At 43.8% G+C, this 18,457-nt stretch overlaps 2 protein-coding genes across 5 annotated transcripts in view; both read right to left on the reverse strand.

Moving 5' to 3' along the window:
• LOC127361227 (uncharacterized) overlaps positions 1 to 18,457 on the reverse strand; it is a 36,839-nt gene that overhangs the window by 6,858 nt on the left and 11,524 nt on the right. The window lies entirely within an intron of this gene.
• Positions 1 to 18,457, reverse strand: part of si:ch73-193i2.2 (transient receptor potential cation channel subfamily A member 1) — a 32,096-nt gene that overhangs the window by 902 nt on the left and 12,737 nt on the right. For both annotated transcript variants that reach the window (XM_051395648.1, XM_051395649.1), the window contains 10 exons: positions 15,618 to 15,709; positions 15,429 to 15,543; positions 8,903 to 9,073; positions 8,428 to 8,498; positions 8,144 to 8,311; positions 7,950 to 8,068; positions 7,648 to 7,852; positions 2,624 to 2,831; positions 2,472 to 2,530; positions 1 to 969 (listed from right to left, as the gene is read on the reverse strand). The exon at positions 1 to 969 is cut by the window's left edge and continues 902 nt beyond it. In XM_051395648.1, the coding sequence (XP_051251608.1) occupies positions 711 to 969; positions 2,472 to 2,530; positions 2,624 to 2,831; positions 7,648 to 7,852; positions 7,950 to 8,068; positions 8,144 to 8,311; positions 8,428 to 8,498; positions 8,903 to 9,073; positions 15,429 to 15,543; positions 15,618 to 15,709 (1,467 nt within the window). In that variant the 3' untranslated portion in view covers positions 1 to 710. The remainder of the gene's footprint in view (positions 970 to 2,471; positions 2,531 to 2,623; positions 2,832 to 7,647; positions 7,853 to 7,949; positions 8,069 to 8,143; positions 8,312 to 8,427; positions 8,499 to 8,902; positions 9,074 to 15,428; positions 15,544 to 15,617; positions 15,710 to 18,457) is intronic.

Consider the following 18,457-nt stretch of genomic DNA (forward strand, 5'->3'; position numbering starts at 1 on the left):
CTGTCTGTCGCTCTCTCTCTCTCTCTCTCTCTCTCTCTCTCTCTCTCTCTCTCTCTCTCTCTCTCACCCCAACTGGTCGAGACAGACGACCACCCACCTAGAGCCGGAGGATCTGTCCTAGGTTTCTGCCTTTTTAACAGGCAGTTTTTCCTTGCCCTTGTCGCCAAGGTCTTGCTCATGGTGGTACTGTTGGGTCTCTGTAATTAATGTTAAAGAGTTCGGTCTAGACCTGCTCTATTTGAAAAGTGTCCTGAGATAACTTCTGTTATGAATTGGCGCTATACAAATAAAATTGAATTGAATTGAATTGAATTGAAGTTATCTCAGGACACTTTTCAAATAGAGCAGGTCTAGACCGAACTCTTTAAAACCCTATTTACAGAGATCCAACAGTTCCCACCATGAGCAAGACCTTGGCGACAAGGGCAAGGAAAAACTGCCTGTTAAAAGGCAGAAACCTCGGACAGACCCTGACTCTAGGTGGGTGGTCGTCTGCCTCGACCAGTTGGGGTGAGACAGAGAGAGATAACAGATGTAACAACAGAAGGACAGAGACAAACACAAAGGTTCACAACAACAACAGTAGCAACAACTACACTAATAGTAGTGATTGATGATGATGATGATGATGAACATAAAGAAGATGATGGCGACGACAACGAGAACGATAGGGGACAATGAGCAGTGAATATAGTAATAATAGTAAGTAGTCAATCAGTCCTGGTTCCAATCAGCTGCTGAACCAGAGTTCGGAGCTGTTTTAGCTCTGCTCGGATAGTCTGGAGCTCCTGGGTCTGCAGGTTGTGGTCCTGGAGCTCCTGGGTCTGCATGTTGTGGTCCTGGAGCTCCTGGGTCTGCTGGTTGTGGTCCTGGAGCTCCTGGGTCTGCAGGTTGTGGTCCTGGAGCTCCTGGGTCTGCAGGTTGTGGTCCTGGAGCTCCTGGGTCTGCAGGTTGTGGTCAGTCTGCATTCTGGCAGAGAGGACAGACGACAGTCCACCAGTTGACTCAAATAGTGAATTTATAGGAACTATTTTCACAAAGTATAAATACACTGTAAGCAGTATTAATACACTGTACTCAGTGTCAATACAATGTACGCAGTATTAATACACTGTACGCAGTATTTATACACTGTACTCAGTGTCAATACAATGTACGCAGTATTAATACACTGTACGCAGTATTTATACACTGTACTCAGTGTCAATACAATGTACGCAGTATTAATACACTGTACGCAGTATTTATACACTGTACTCAGTGTCAATACAATGTACGCAGTATTAATACACACTGTAAGCAGTATAAATACACAGCGTACAGTATAAATACACTGTACACAGTAAACATACACTGTACACAGTATTAATACACTGTACGCAGTGTAAATACACACTGTACACAGTATACATACACTGTTTGCAGTGTAAATACACACTGTACACAGTGAATAAATAAATACACCGTGTACAGTATAAATACACTGTACACAGTATACATACACTGTACACATTATTAATACACTGTACGCAGTGTAAATACACACTGTACACAGTATACATACACTGTACACAGTATTAATACACTGTACGCAGTGTAAATACACACTGTACGCAGTATAAATACACTGTACACAGTATAAATACACTGTACACAGTATAAATACACTGTTTGCAGTGTAAATACACACTGTACACAGTGAATAAATAAATACACTGCGTACAGTATAAATACACTGTACACAGTATACATACACTGTACACATTATTAATACACTGTACGCAGTGTAAATACACACTGTACGCAGTATAAATACACTGTACACAGTATAAATACACTGTACGCAGTGTAAATACACTGTACAAATATTAATACACTGTACGCAGTGTAAATACACTGTACAAATATTAATACACTGTACGCAGTGTAAATACACTGTACGCAGTATAAATACACTGTACCCAGTATTAATACACTGTACGCAGTATTAATACACTGTACGAATATTAATACACTGTACGCAGTGTAAATACACTGTACGCAGTATAAATACACTGTACGCGGTATTAATACACTGTACGCGGTATAAATACACTATACGCGGTATTAATACACTATACGCAGTATTAATACACTGTACGCAGTATAAATACACTGTACACAGTATTAATACACTGTACGCAGTATTAATACACTGTATGCAGTGTAAATACAATATATGCAGTATAAATACACTGTACACAGTATTAATACACTGTACGTGGTATTAATACACTGTACGCAGTGTCAATACAATGTACGCAGTATTTATACACTGTACACGGTATTAATACACTGTACGCAGTATTAATACACTGTACGCAGTGTAAATACACACTGTGCGCAGTATAAATACACTGTACGCAGTATAAATACACTGTACGCAGTACTGTAAGCAGTATAAAGATGAACACATGAAGAAGTGTTCTCACCCAGAACCTCTTACAGTCTCTACGTCTCTCTGCAGGACCAAGAACTGATCAACAGTCTCCTACAGGACACAAACACAGACATATAAACTATATTACACATACATACTTGTACAAATGTACATATAGACATGTATATTTTCTTCTTCACTCACTTTTATCTGCGTGGTGATGCGGCTCATCTCATCATGGTAACGGGGATTTGTTGTGATGTCATCATCATAGGCGTCAGCCAGCGGCGTGCAGTGGGTGGAGATGTACTGGTCGTCATAGAAACGGCGGAGGAGGGGCATAGACTCCTCCACCTGCAGGATGACGGCAGCCTGTTGCATCACAGCGTTAGCCTGCGAGTTATCGTGGACCCTGTAAACACACAGTATACATACTGTATATAATATATAAATATATATATACTGTACTATATATACAGCGATCAGCCCTAACACTGTGAGCACTGCCAGTGTATAGCAGTGATTATCCCCATAACCTTAAGTAGCAACGACTTTATATTTTACAATAAGATTATTACTATTAGAGACAAAATTAATCACCAAATGCCCTCAATAGCTATCACTGTCTCTCCAAGTTCAGGAACTTTAACTAAAATCAGATACATATTTAGACTGTTTTTCTGTCATCAATCTTCATCAGTTAACTTCAATAATTTCTTCAACGAAGCCATCAACCTGTCTATTAGACCCGATCCCAACTAGGCTGCTTAAAGAAGTCGTACCCTTAATTGGCACTTCTTTACTAGATATGATTTATCTTTCTTATTATCAGGATATGTACCACAGTCCTTTAAAGTAGCTGTAATTAAACCCATTCTTAAAAAGCCCACTCTTGACCCAGGGGTTTTAGCCAACAATAGACCGATTTCTAACCTCCCCTTCCTCTCTAAGATTCTGGAGAAAGTAGTCGCCAAACAGTTGTGTGACTTTCTACATAACAATAGTTTATCTGAGGATTTTCAGTCAGGATTTAGAGTTCATCATAGCACAGAGACAGCTCTGGTTAAATTTAATAATGACCTTCTGATTGCTTCAGACAATGGACTTGTCTCTGTACTTGTATTATTGGATCTTAATGCTGCATTTGACACCATTGACCATAATATTCTTTTACAGAGACTTGAGCATCAAATTGGCATTAAAGGAACCGCACTGAGCTGGTTTAAGTCATACTTATCTGATCGTTCTCAGTTCGTACATGTTAAAGATGAATCTTCAATAAATACTACAGTTAGTCATGGAGTTCAGCAAGGCTCTGTACTTGGACCAATTCTATTCGCTTTATATATGCTTCCCTTAGGCAACATTATTAGGAATCACTCCATTAACTTTCATTGTTATGCAGATGATACACAGTTATATCTATTGATCAAGCCCAATGAAATTAATCAATTATCTAAATTACCAACATGTCTTAAGGACATAAAATCCTGGATGAGCTGTAATTTTCTGATGTTAAACTAAACGAAATTCTTGTACTTGGCCCCAAAAACCTCAGAGACTCACTGTCTAAAGATATAATTACTCTAGACGGCATTACCTTGGCCTCTAGCACCACTGTCAGGAATCTTGGAGTTATCTTTGATCAGGATTTGTCATTTAATTCCCACATAAAGCAGACCTCTAGGACTGCCTTCTTTCATTTACGCAATGTTACAAACATTAGACACATACTATCACAGACGGATGCAGAAAAACTAATCCATGCATTTGTTACTTCTAGGCTGGATTACTGCAACTCTTTATTATCAGGTTGCCCCAATAAGTCCATTAAGACGCTCCAATTAATTCAGAACGCTGCAGCACGAGTACTGACAGGAACTAGGAAAAGAGATCATATCTCTCCTGTACTAGCTTCTCTGCATTGGCTCCCTGTAAAATTTAGAATAGAATTTAAAATCCTCCTCCTCACCTATAAAGCTCTTCATGGTCAGGCCCCTTCATATCTTAAAGAGCTCATAGTACCCTATTACCCCCACTAGAACACTACGTTCTCTGAATGCTGGGCTACTTGTGGTTCCTATAGTTTCTAAAAGTAGAACAGGAGCCAGAGCCTTCCCTTCTTCCCCAAGTTCTTGTGCTTTCTCGTCTCACAGGTTCTCATGGATCCTGGTGGAGCCTCCTACCATGGTCCTGCTTGACTGCCATTGCTAATATCACTGATATTATTATTATTAGGGACCTCGCAAGCGACCGCTGGAGGTCCCTATTGTATTTGCTCGATTTCTTCTTACCTATTATTATTATTTTTAGCCCCTATTGACTGCATTTTTGCCCCCCTGAACATATACGAAAAGTCAATTTTATTTGGCAAAGTGATCAGGCTTGGTGAAAATGGGGATATTACATGCGTCGCTTTCGGGTCTGCCACTAGGTGGCGCTACTATCATAAAAAATGCGTTTAGGCTAATAACTTCTGCATAGTTTGTCGCACATTCAAAAAACTTACATCCACGTGTTCGGTGAATGGAGCTGAATCTCCCCATATAAGACCCGCCCACTTCCGCCTAGAAATTTTTTTTTCTAGAGCGCAAAATGTCCATAAACTACTTTTAAGTGTTCCTCCTACACGCTTTTTCCGATTTGCACGAAATTTTTCACCTACTACCTGGGGACCGCCCTGGCAAAAAGGCTAATTTGAACATTTTTGAAATTTAAAAAAATAAGCACGCTATAAAATTCCAACTTCCTGTAGATTTTTCATCAAAAAAGGAAGTGGACCATTTCTCCACATTGGTATGTCTGATTGACACCAAACTCGGGTCCATAGTTCCACATGTCTTCCTTAAGCATCGTGCACAATTTCAGGCCATTGCCACTAGGTGGCGCTCTTTAAAATGAAGAAGTTTATATCTCTACAAGGGTATATGTGATTAAGATGAAACTTGGTATGACGCTTCCCCCTGGCTCCCTGAGGCTCCCTTAAAAAGGAAAAACAAAATACGCCACTAGGTGGCGCTCTTTTGGCATCGTAAATCACTGTGCGAATACCATAATAGTTATTAATATGAAATTCACAGGACACGTGTAGAGTAGTGCCTGAAGCTCACATAGCAAAAATCGTGTTCGTCATGTGTGTAGCGCCCCCTACAGGATAAAAAAACAGAAGCCCCGGCACCACGTTTCACCGATATGTATGAAACTCAGTAGGCACGTGTAACATACCGGGACGTACAAAAAAGACTCTTGGACCCATACCCCAAACTCCACAGGAAGTCGGCCATTTTGATTTTGATTTTCACTTTCGGCGAACTTTTCGCGTTATATTTGAACGAACTCCTCCTAGGGAATTTATCAGATCTGCTTCAAAATTTGTGAGTACAGTCAAAAAATGGTGCTGATTAAAAGTTGTGCTATTTGTGCATGTACGTTGAAGGGCGTGTCCGTGGCGTGGCATCAAAGTCAGCCATTTAGATTTTTTTGGTCATTTTCTGTGATTTTTCGCGTTGTATTTGAACGAACTCCTCCTAGGGAATTTATCGGATCTACTTCAGATTTAATCAGCGCAATCTAAAGACAATTATGATTTAAAGTTGTGCTATTTACGACATTCCGTCAAACGGCGTACCCGTGGCGTTGCGTTGAATTTCGACCAGTCACCATAAACAGATAGTACTCCACTTCAGTGTACAGTCCCACCCTGAACACGTCCTCATAACTTCAGCGTACATGATCCAATCTCAATGAAACTTCACGTGTTTGATAACAGTCCCACCCTGAACACGTCTACATGACAATATTCAGACATAGTGATAGCGCCACCTACTGGCAACAGGAAGTAAGTGCTGCATGGCGATTTTGTGCTGCGTTACGTGAAATGACCGTGCCAGTGACGACTTGTCAAATTCAGCGGATTCGCCATGAAATGCCACTCATAACTTCAGCGTACGTCGTCCAATCTCAATGAAACTTCACGTGTGTTACAACAGTCCCGCCCTGAACTTGTCTACATGACAATATTAAGACATAGCAATAGCGCCACCTTCCAGCAACAGGTGGTAAGCGCTGCGTGGCGATTTTGAGTTGATGTACGTGACATTTTCGTGTTGTGGTCCGCATGTGTTACGACGGCACGCGACGCGTCCGCAGCGCACCCCGAGTTGCGTGGAGTGCGAGGTCCCACCCAACGCTGCTTGCAGCTTTAATTATTATTATTATTACTACAGTTACTATTATTACTATAATCACTGCTCATTGTCCCCCATCGTTGTTGTTGTCATTGTCATCATCTTCTTCATGTTCATCATCATCAGTCACTATTAGTGTAGTTGTTGCTACTGTTGTTGCTGTGCACCTCTGTCTATCTGTCTGCTTGTCTGTCTGTCTCTGTCTCTCTATCTCTCTCTGTCTCTCTCTCTCTCTCTCTCTCTCTCTTTCACCCCAACTGGTCGAGGCAGACGACCAACCACCTAGAGCCGAAGGGTCTGTCATAGTTTTCTGCCTCTTAAAAAGCAGTTTTTCCTTGCCGCCGTCTCCAAGATCTTGCTCATGGTGGTACTGTTGGGTCTCTGTAAATAATGTTATAAGGAGTTCGGTCTAGACCTGCTCTATTTGAAAAGTGTCCTGGGATAACGTCTGTTATGAATTGGCGCTATACAAATAAAATTGAATTGAATTGAATTGAATTGAATAACCAGAATTATCTGGTTATCAGGGCTCCTGTCAGTGGGGGGGGATATATCACATTACTCCCACAAAATCCTTTACTATCTGACCATTATTTAATAACTTTTATATTCATATTACTAGATTATAAGCCATTAGGCAAAACTTCCTACAGCAGATGTCTATCTGACAGTGCTGTAGCTAAATTTAAGGAGGAGATTGCAACAGTGTTTAATTCAATGTCTGAATATAACAGAGTCTTATAATAACTTTAGTTCCTCCCAAATGTAGATAGTGCTGCAGGCTCACTGAGAGCAACATTAGATTCTATTGCCCCTAAAGAGGAAAATATTAAAACATAGGAGGCTAGCAGCATGGTTCAACCACCAAACCGGCCAATTAAAGCAAAAAGCACGGAAACATAACATTGCAAAACTTGTCTCTGTCGTTCAATGCTCTAATGTCTATTATACAGAATATATATATATAGTATATAACTTAACCCTCATGCTAACTTGACCTCCTGCTAACTTAGCCACATGCTAAGGTAAGAAAGTTCTTGCCTCTGGAAGGTGTCAGTGAGCAGGGCGATCAGCAGGTTGACGCACAGGATGGAGGACGCCGCCAGAAATGTCCCACACAACAGAGGAGCCATAACAGCGTCCTTTGCCGCCATGGCAGCGTACTCGTACTCGTCCACCAGAGTGATCCTGTACAGACTGAACAGCAGCCCAGAGACAGACTGCATGCTGGGAACTGACGACGACCCTGTAACAATGACAAATAATAAAAAATAAATAATACTGTAAACAGAAGTTTCAACATGAAGAAACCAGGACAGGAAACAGGAAGTCCCCCCACTGACCTCCGAACATGATCCAGAAGCTGCAGGCGTACGGAACGAAGATCTCACAGTACAGGAACAGGAAATACATCACGTCCCCGACAATCTTCCCCAACATGACGATGAACGGACCCATTGACCTGCGTGCACACAGAGTGAAACCTCACTGCCATTCAGAGGATCTATCCCAACATGTTTGCTAACATGGTAACCACCTGAAGGCTCTGACGTGCTTCATCAGTCGCAACCAGAGGAAGATGATGGTGACGGAGAACAGACGTAGACTGGCGGTGTGAAGACTGACAGAGGGACGGAACACGTCGGCCATGTGGACGCTGAACGATGCCGTCAGTAGAGAGTACACGAGCCAATCAAACATGTTCCTGGCGGCACACACACACACACGTTCAATAACTTAATTAGTTCAGTTACAGTTTGATTCAATTAATATGAAATAATATTACATTAATATTAAATTAATCTTCATATTATCTTGTACCAGATGTCTCGGCTGTAGCTTCCTCTCATCCTGTCGATCGGTTTGATCTGATCCAACAGATACACTCTGTCCTACACACACACACACACACACACACACACACACACACACACACACACACACAGAGACACACACAAACACACACACACACACAGACACACACACAAACACACACACAGAGACACACACAAACACACACACACACACACACACACACACACACACACAGACACACACACACACACACACAGATACACAGACAGACAGACAGACAGACAGACAGACAACACACACACACACACACACACACACACACACACACACACACAGACACACACACACACACACACACACACACACACACACACACACACACACACACACACACGTTGAGCGTTGGCTTTGGCTAAGCTAGCTATTTCCAGTTTCCAGGCTTCATGCTAGGCTAAGCTAACAGTAGTTGGCTGTAGCTAACCTGAGGCCACATGGGATGTGAGCAGCGCAGGTCATCATGGAGACGACGCTCCGCCCACTGCCGCCAGAGGCAGAGTTTCCTCCTGGAACGCAGGATGTCCTGAACCTCCCTCAGCACCTCCTCCACAGTCAACAGGAGCGCCAGGACCACAAGGAGGACACGCCACCAGTCCTGAGACAGGTACAGACAGAGAGACAGGTAAAGAAACAGACAGACAGAAAGACAGGCAGGCAGGTAGGTAGGTACAGACAGAAAGACAGGCTGTCATACCTGTCCTGAACTATGTCAGAACATATCGGAAAATGGCGCACCTTGGCTGCCGCTCTGTCTCCGACAATAGTCTATGATAAAGTTTTTGTCTCTTGATCTATGCCTCACCACACCAGATTGTCTGGTTCGGCAGTCCTCGGAAGTTGGAGAGCAAACAAATTCACTGCTATCTATCTGCTTCGTACCTATGAAGTCCCCCCCACCATCCTGCTAGCTCCTGCTAGCTCCAGGATCCCTGGGACTTCAGCATAGCCTCATCGCCCTGCCACCAGGGTGGCCATTCCTGCGGTCTTTCCCTGCCATCTCCTCTGCCAGCTGGAGCCCACCTGCCCGTCCTGCCAGGATCTTTCCATCCTGGTATGGTCGGCTTTACTGGGCTTTGGCTTTGGCTTCCTCCGCTGGCCACCACTGCATCAGGCTGACAACCTCCTCTCCCTACCTGGACTGCCTGGCTAGCAGGCCGGCGGCCCCTCTCCTCCTCATCGGATTATTGGCAATTTGCTGCGGTTATGCTGTGGATTATTCCATGGATACACCTGGGGTACACGTCATCTTTTCATCCACAGACACCCGGCTTCTGGGTACAAGCTCCACACCTGGATCATGCCACCGCTCTACTCCACCGCCGACCTCCACTCACTCAACAACCACCTCTGTCCGGACTGCATTGACATCCTCCGAGAAACTGGACTACTTTGCCGGCTCTGGTCGTATTTTCAATTACAACTTTTCAACCCCAAACTCCATTCCATCCATCTGGTCCTGTTTGCACACCGCAACTTCCTCACTACGTCATCACAAAGAAACGACACGTGCACCTATCTAATCTCCGCCCCCTTCCTCGGTCCTCTCAGTCCATCACGAAGCAATGTCACCTGAAACTGGCTTTGCTCAACACCCGCTCACTCGACAATAAAAGCCTAATTTTAAATGAATTCATAACTGACAATAACCTGGATTTCCTCTGTATCACTGAAACCTGGCACAAACCTCTGGACTATTTCTCACTCAACCAGACCACACCCACAGGATATACAGACATGGACAAACCCCGACCTGAGGGGTGGGGAGGTGTTGTCGCTGCAGTTTACAGAAAGGACATTAAAACATCCACCATCTCCATCCCTGCTGCTCAGTCCTTTGAACACATCACTTTCAAACTCTCTGGTCCCACTCCTCTGGTCACTGCCATAATCTACCGCCCCCCCAAACCAAATCCTTCCTTTCTCTCTGACTTTCTGACTTTTTAACTCAGTTATCTGCCATCTCACCTTCTGTTCTGCTCCTGGGAGATTTCAACATCCACATCGACACTAACTGCAAATCTGCCACTGAATTCCTGGAACTGCTACACTGCTTCAACTTCACCCAACACGTCAACTTTCCCACCCACAGCCGTGGTCACATCCTGGATCTGGTCTGCTCTACTGGTCTCACCATACCTCACCTCTCCAACCTCAACCTCAACATCTCTGACCACCTGGCAATCACCATGAACATTGATCTCCCCATTTCTACCACCAAGGACAAACGGACAGTTCCTTTCAGAAATCTTAAATCCATCTCCACTCATGCCCTTTCAGCCTCTCTTGCCAGCAAAATATCCTCCTCCCCCCCACCGCTGAATGACAACCCTTCCGACCTCACCAACTACTACAACAAAACACTCTCCTCCTGTCTCGATCGGCTGGCTCCCATCAAAACTAAAACTGTCTCATTCACTCACTCTGCTCCCTGGTACACTCCTGATCTGCACAAAATGAAATCCCGTAAGCGTCAGCTTGAAAGACTCCATAAGAAAAGTGGTTTAACTGTTCATCTACAAGCCCACACAGATTACCTTCAGCAGTATAAGGAAGCTCTTAACACTACCCGGTCCACCTACTACTCACACCTCATACACTCTGGTTCCACCAACCCCAAGGCTCTAATCTCCACAGTAAATAAACTTCTCAAACCCAGTGACAATACCACCAACTCATTCACAAATGCAACTCCTTTCTTTCATTCTTTCAGACCAAAATTGACACCATTTACAACAACCTGTCCTCTTCTTCTGCCACCACTGTCTGCACTCCCACTCCATCATTTGTTCCTCCCCCCTACACCTTTCAGCCCCTGTCTCAGTTCTCCCCTGTGTCACCAGGGGAGCTGTCCAAAATCTTGACAGGGATGAAAACATCAACATGTGTCCTGGACCCCATCCCATTCCAACTCATCAAGGACTGTCTACCAGCTATCTCCACACTCATCACAGAAATCATTAACTCCTCTCTCAGCTCTGGCTCAATCCCCCATTCACTCAAACTGGCTGGTGTCACCCCCATCCTCAAAAAACCTGGACTCAACCCTGACATCATGTCAAACTTTTGGCCCATTTCCAATCTCCCCTTCCTGTCTAAGACACTGGAACGCACTGTCGCCAAACAACTCAAAACCCATCTCTGCTCAAATGACCTGTTCAAACCATTTCAATCCGGCTTCCGTTTACAACACAGCACTGAAAAAGCCCTCCTCAAAGTCACCAACGACTCCTCACATCCTCCTCTCCGCAGACTCTGGTCACCTCAGCATCCTCATCCTCCTGGACCTCACTGCAGCTTTTGACACTATCAACCACACCATTCTTCTCTCGCGCCTCAAATCTTCCCTCAGCATCACCGGCACCGCCCTCTCCTGGCTTCAATCTTATCTCACCGACAGAAAACAGTTCATCCACATCAACAACTGCACCTCCTTCGGTGCTTGGTCATTCGCCACCATAGTCTTAACTTTCACTGCTATGCCAATGATGTCCAGCTCTACATCTCCACCAAATCCATCACCTCTGCCCACTCACTCCACTCTCTCCAACTGCCTCACTGACATTAAATCCTGGATACACACCAACTTCCTTAAACTTAACTGTGACAAAACAGACATGATCATCATCGGTCGAAAATCCATCACTAAAACCATTCATAGTTTCTCCCTCACTGTCGACACCTCCACCCTGTCTCCATCCCTTCACAGTCGCAATCTCGGAGTCATCTTTGACAATAACCTCTCCTTTGAACACCACATAAAACAAATCACCAGAACTGCCTTTTTTCATCTCAAAAACATTGCCTGACTCCGCCCATCACTCTCTTTCTCCGCTGCAGAAACCCTCATCCACGCCTTCATCACTTCATCATTTACTGAACCTATTTTTCAATAGGTTTGATACTGCGACCCATCCCCCACAAGTCTCTGCTGCTGGCTACCCAACAACTGCCACTTTATCTCCCCCTACTCCTCCTCCTTACAGACCCCTTGTCTGCTCCTCACCACCTCAATTCACACCCACCTACTCCACCCCTCCCCCCTGCTCTACATCATGTCCTCCACAACCTGAGGACCTCACCCCTCCCCCCACTGCCACCTCTACAGTGCCCTTCACGCCTGACCTGGTGAGAAGACAGCTGAAAAGACTCCACTCTGGCAAAGCTGCAGGCCCCGATGGTGTACTTCCCAGGGTGCTTAAAACCTGTGCCCCCCAGCTGTGTGGAGTACTTAGTCAAGTCTTCAGCCTGAGCCTGCACCTCCAGAGGGTCCCCGTGCTGTGGAAGACGTCCTGCCTCGTTCCCGTGCCAAAGACGCCACGTCCCAGCGGCCCTAAGGACTACAGACCGGTGGCTCTGACGTCCCATATCATGAAGACCCTGGAGAGACTCGTCCTGGAGCAGCTAAGGCCTATGGTCAGGCCCTTCACTGATCCACTGCAGTTCGCCTACCAGCCCCACCTGGGAGTTGAGGACAGCATCATCTACCTGCTGAACAGAGTCTACACTCATCTGGATAAGCCGGCGAGCACTGTGAGAGTCATGTTCTTTGATTTCTCCAGTGCTTTCAATACCATCCGTCCGGCTCTACTGGGTGAGAAGATGGCTGCGATGCAGGTGGAGGCCCCAATCGTGTCCTGGATTGTTGATTACCTGACGGGCAGACCGCAGTACGTACGCCTACAGAACTGTGTGTCTGACAGGGTGGTCCACAACACTGGGGCCCCACAGGGGACTGTCCTCTCTCCCTTCCTCTTCACCCTCTTCACCTCAGACTTCAACTATTGCACCGAGTCCTGTCACCTTCAGAATTTTCTGATGACTCAGCAATAGTTGGCTGCATAGATAAGGGTGATGACAGTGAATACAGGACTGTTGTGGGCAACTTTGTCACTTGGACTTAGCTGAACCATCTACAGCTCAATGTGACAAAGACGAAGGAGCTCATTGTGGATCTGAGGAGGGCAAAAACACCAGTGACCCCTGTTTCCATCCAGGGGGTCCCTGTGGACACTGTGGAGGTGTATAAATACCTGGGGGTGTACTTTAATGATAAGCTGGACTGGACTAGAAACACTGAGGCTGTCTACAAAAAGGGCCAAAGCCGACTCTTTTTCCTAAGGAGGCTGAGGTCCTTTAACATCTGCCAGACGATGCTGAGGATGTTCTATGAGTCTGTTGTGGCCAGTACGATCTTCTTCGCTGTCACATGCTGGGGCAGTGGGCTGAGGGTCGCTGATAACAACAGACTAAACAAATTGATCAGGAGGGCTGGTGATGTCGTAGGGGAGGAGCTGGACACCCTGACGACCGTGGCAGAGAGGAAGATGCTGTCCAGGCTTCAGTCCATCTTGGACAATGTCTCTCACCCTCTCTACGACACACTGGCCCAGCAGAGGAGCACCTTCAGCAGAAGACTCCTCTCACCCAGATGCACCACAGAGCGCCACAGGAAATCATTCCTGCCTGTGGTCATCAATCTCTACAACGCCTCCCTCAGAGAGTCAGACACCCCCCCTCTGCAATTCTGAACTCAAAACGTAGACTATTATTCTTTTGCACTTTTGCACATTAATACTGTACATTTGATCTTGTATATATATATAGTTATATATATATATTTATATTTTTTTGTGCTGAATGTTGTATATATATATGTTGTTTGTATAATATGTTGTTTGTATATCTGGAGTGTTGTAACGAAAATAATTTCCCCCTGGGATTATTAAAGTGATTCTGATTCTGATTCTGATCACCTCCAGAATTGACTACTGCAACAGCATCCTGTACGGCACACCATCCAAAACCTTAAATAAACTCCAGTACATCCAGAACTCTGCTGCTCGTCTGCTCACTCACACCCGTACCCGTGACCACATTACCCCTGTCCTCCAGAACCTCCACTGGCTCCCGGTCCCACAACGGATTCAATTCAAAATCCTCCTCCTCACACACAAAGTCCTCCATAACCAGACCCCTTCCTACCTCACTGACCTGCTCCACCGCCACAACCCATCCCGTAGCCTCCACTCATCTGATGCAAACCTCCTGAATCCACCACCCAGGACCAAGCACTGAACCTGGGGCGACAGAGCCTTCTCTCCCCCCCCCCCGGAACTCTCTCCCCAAACAAATGCTGTTTGACTGCACCGACCTTCCAGCGTTCAAATCATTGACAAAAACTCACCTTTTTAAAATTGTTTGGCTTAGTCCAATGTGTTTTTAGTGTTTTTACTATTTGAGTTGTTTTTGCTGCTGTTATGATTTTATGTAAAGTGTCTTTGAGTATTCAGAAAAGCACTTACAAATAAAATGTATTATTATTATTATTATTATTATTATTAGAGGGACAGACAGGTAGAGATAGACAAATAGACACGTTGAGAAACTGACAGGTAGAGATAGACAAATAGACACGCTGAGAAACAGACAGGTAGAGACAGAGACAGACAGGTGGCGACAGAGAGAGACAGGTAGAGAGACAGAAAAACAGACAGACAGACAGGTTGAGAAACAGACAGGTGGAGACAGAGACAGACAGGTAGAAAGACAGAAAAACAGACAGGTGGAGAAAGAGACAGACAGGTTGAGAAACAGACAGCTGGAGACAGAGAAACAGATGGAGAGACCGGTGGAGAGACAGGTTGAGAAAAAAACAGGTAAAGATAAAGACTGACACACAGGTAGAAAGACAGACAGACAGAGAAAAGCAGACAGACAGGTAGACAGAAAAAGGCAGGTAGACAGACAGACAGGCAGGCAGGTATAGATAGACAGATAGACACGTTAAGAAACAGACAGGAATAGACAGACAGACAGGTTCAGAAACAGACAGAGAGAGACAGACAAGTCGACAGACAGACAGGTACAGAGAGACAGGTGAGACAGACAGGTGAGAGACAGGTCGATAAACGGACAGACAGACAGACAGACAGACATACAGACAGACAGACCTGGGGAAGGACGTAGCGATCAGGTGAGTCTCGGTGGACGGACACAGAGATGGCTACGGTCGTCCAGGAGATATTGAACAGAAAGTTGAGGATGAGGAGAATCCACGCCCCCAGCCTGGCAGACAGACAGGTTGAGTTGAATGATGTAATTATAAATCAATCAAAATATTACTTAGGAGTGTAGTTTACCTGCCGTACAGTTTCCATTTTATCTGAATTAGTTTCAGAAAGACTGGATTCATGACGAGGTCCAGTTTGTTCTGCTGCACCACCACTTCCAGCTGACCACACAGGAACCACACAGTTAATATATAGTTCACTGTTCACTGTTCACTGTACGCTGTTCACTGTATACTGTATACCGTAATTTCCGGACTATTGAGCGCACCTGAATATAAGCCGCACCAACTAAATTACTTAATTAAATTATTAATTAATGTTGCCGCCTCCCACCGTCATCACTTTGATGACGTGCTGAGAGCGGGATTGCAAGCTCAATGTACACATCCCAAACAGATAAGATCACAACAATAGCATGTCTTCATAAACCACCCTTGTTCATCTTTATATAATATGTTGGGAAGTTGCAGTAAATATCAATACAATATGTTCTATATTCCTTTGTGTTGTGTCTCTCCTTCGTCTGTTAAGATAACTGAACATTTTGTGAGTCTCGAGGCATTGTCAGCCTTTATATCTCATTTGTAAATGCTTAATAAGCCATAGATAGTGCTCACTTTAGATGAGCTCGCGCAAAATACTTAATTAACGAGTAGTAAGTGCTTTGTAACTGTGAATTCCTGCATTAATAACTGTTTATAGGCCATCATTAGAAAATGAGTTTTATAGAACATCTGCTAACACAGTCACTAATCATTAATACATGTCTGAATAGTGGATGTGCAAGTGCATGCAGAAATGTACAGTACAATGAAGAGTAAAACATTTATAACTGTGATTATAAACCACATAGTAATGACTATTTACAGCAGAAACATGCTTTATAAATGATGAATACAGTATTTACTAATCCATAACTAATGTGCTTATCAATGATGAATAAAACATTTTTAACTGTGTTTATAAACTACATACTAATGTGTATTCATGCGTTATAAATGATGAATTCAGTATTTATTCATGCTTAACTAATGCTTAATAGTGTGTACTCATTATAAAGTGTTACCAAATCTATAGATAAGCCGCATCATTGTTTAAGCCGCAGGGTTCAAAGCGTGTGGAAAAAGTAGCATCTTATAGTCCGGAAATTACGGTACTGTATGCTGTTCACTGTACACTGTACACTGTTCACTGTTCACTGTATATTGTACGCTGTTCAATGTACACTGTACACTGTTCACTGTATACTGTTCACTGTATGCTGTTCACTGTTCACTGTTCACTGTATGCTGTTCACTGTTCACTGTACACTGTACGCTGTTCACTGTATACTGTTCACTGTACACTGTTCATTGTTCACTGTACACTGTTCACTGTTTACTGTACACTGTACACTGTTCACTGTATGCTGTATGCTGTTCACTGTACACTGTACACCGTTCACGCTAACACTTTATAATGAGTACACACTATTAAGCAATAAGTTAAGCATTAATAAATACTGAATTCATCATTTATAACGCATTTTTTGAATACACATTAATATGTAGTTTATAAACACAGTTAAAAATGTTTATTCATCATTGATAAGCACATAAGTTATGGATTAGTAAATACTGAATTCATCATTTATAAAGCATGTTCCTGCCATAGATACTTATTACTATGTGGTTTATAATCACAGTTATAAATGTTTTACTCTTCATTAATAAGCTCATCTATAACATGCTAATGATTGCATTATCATATTTTATTCAGCATTTCTAAATCAAGTATTACATCACTTACTAACCAGTTATTTAGGATTTGTCAGTGGTTTGTAATATCATTTAGAAAGTGTATGTAAATGATGAACAAACTATTTAGATGTACATTTCTGCATGCACTTGCACATCCAATATTCAGACATGTATTAATGATTAGTAACTGTGTTAGCAGATGTTCCATAAAAAACTCACAAATTCATTTCCATTGATGTCCTATAAACAGCTATTAATGCAGGAATTCATGAATTGAGGCAGTTATGAACTTACTACTTGTTAATTATGTATTTTGTGTGAGCTCATCTAAAGTGAGCACTATCTATGGATTATAAAGCATTTACAAATGAGATATAAAGGCTGACAATGCCTCAAGACTCACAAAGTTTTCAGTTATCTTAACAGACGAAGGAGAGACACAACACAAAGGGATATAGAACATATTGTATTGATATTTATTGCAACTTCCCAACATATTGTATAAAGATGAACAAGGGTGGTTTATGAAGACATGCTATTGTTGTGATCTTATCTGTTTGGGATGTGTACATTGAGCTTGCAATCCCGCTCTCAGCACGTCATCAAAGTGATGACGGTGGGAGGCGGCAACATTTTACGTTCATATTTACATTAACTCTGCAGCCAAGAGAAGCACCGAGAAGTCTGGCCTAAATCGGCAAGTCAGGCGGACACGGGCCAATAAGAATGGCGGTGTGGGGATGGATACACTAGAGTCGGCGGCCGTCAGCGGCACTAGTGGTGAGTATGTGTCTTTGTTTGCTAGCACACATTATGGATGAAAGCTCCCCGACTAACGGTGGCTAAGCCTACCTGCCGCTGCTAGGCTCTCACCTCACCCGGCTAGACGAGACTGACTTTACCCGCGGCGACAACACTACAAGTTAAAAAAAAAACTTTTAGGAAAATATTCAAAGTGATAATGATAAATGCAGGCAGGTCGGCTTAGCCACCGCGGGCGGGTTGGTAGCAACGTTAGTCGGGGAGCGAGAGCAAACGCCTTCAGCTGCTGACAAGCTAACATTAGCTTTCATCCATAATGTGTGCTAGCTAACACATACTCACCACTAGTGCCGCTGACGGCCACCGACTCCATTGTATCCATCCCAACACTGCCATTCTTATTGGCCC

Source organism: Dicentrarchus labrax, unplaced genomic scaffold (genome assembly GCF_905237075.1).
Source record: "Dicentrarchus labrax unplaced genomic scaffold, dlabrax2021, whole genome shotgun sequence".
In the NCBI taxonomy this organism is placed as follows: Eukaryota; Metazoa; Chordata; class Actinopteri; family Moronidae; genus Dicentrarchus; species Dicentrarchus labrax.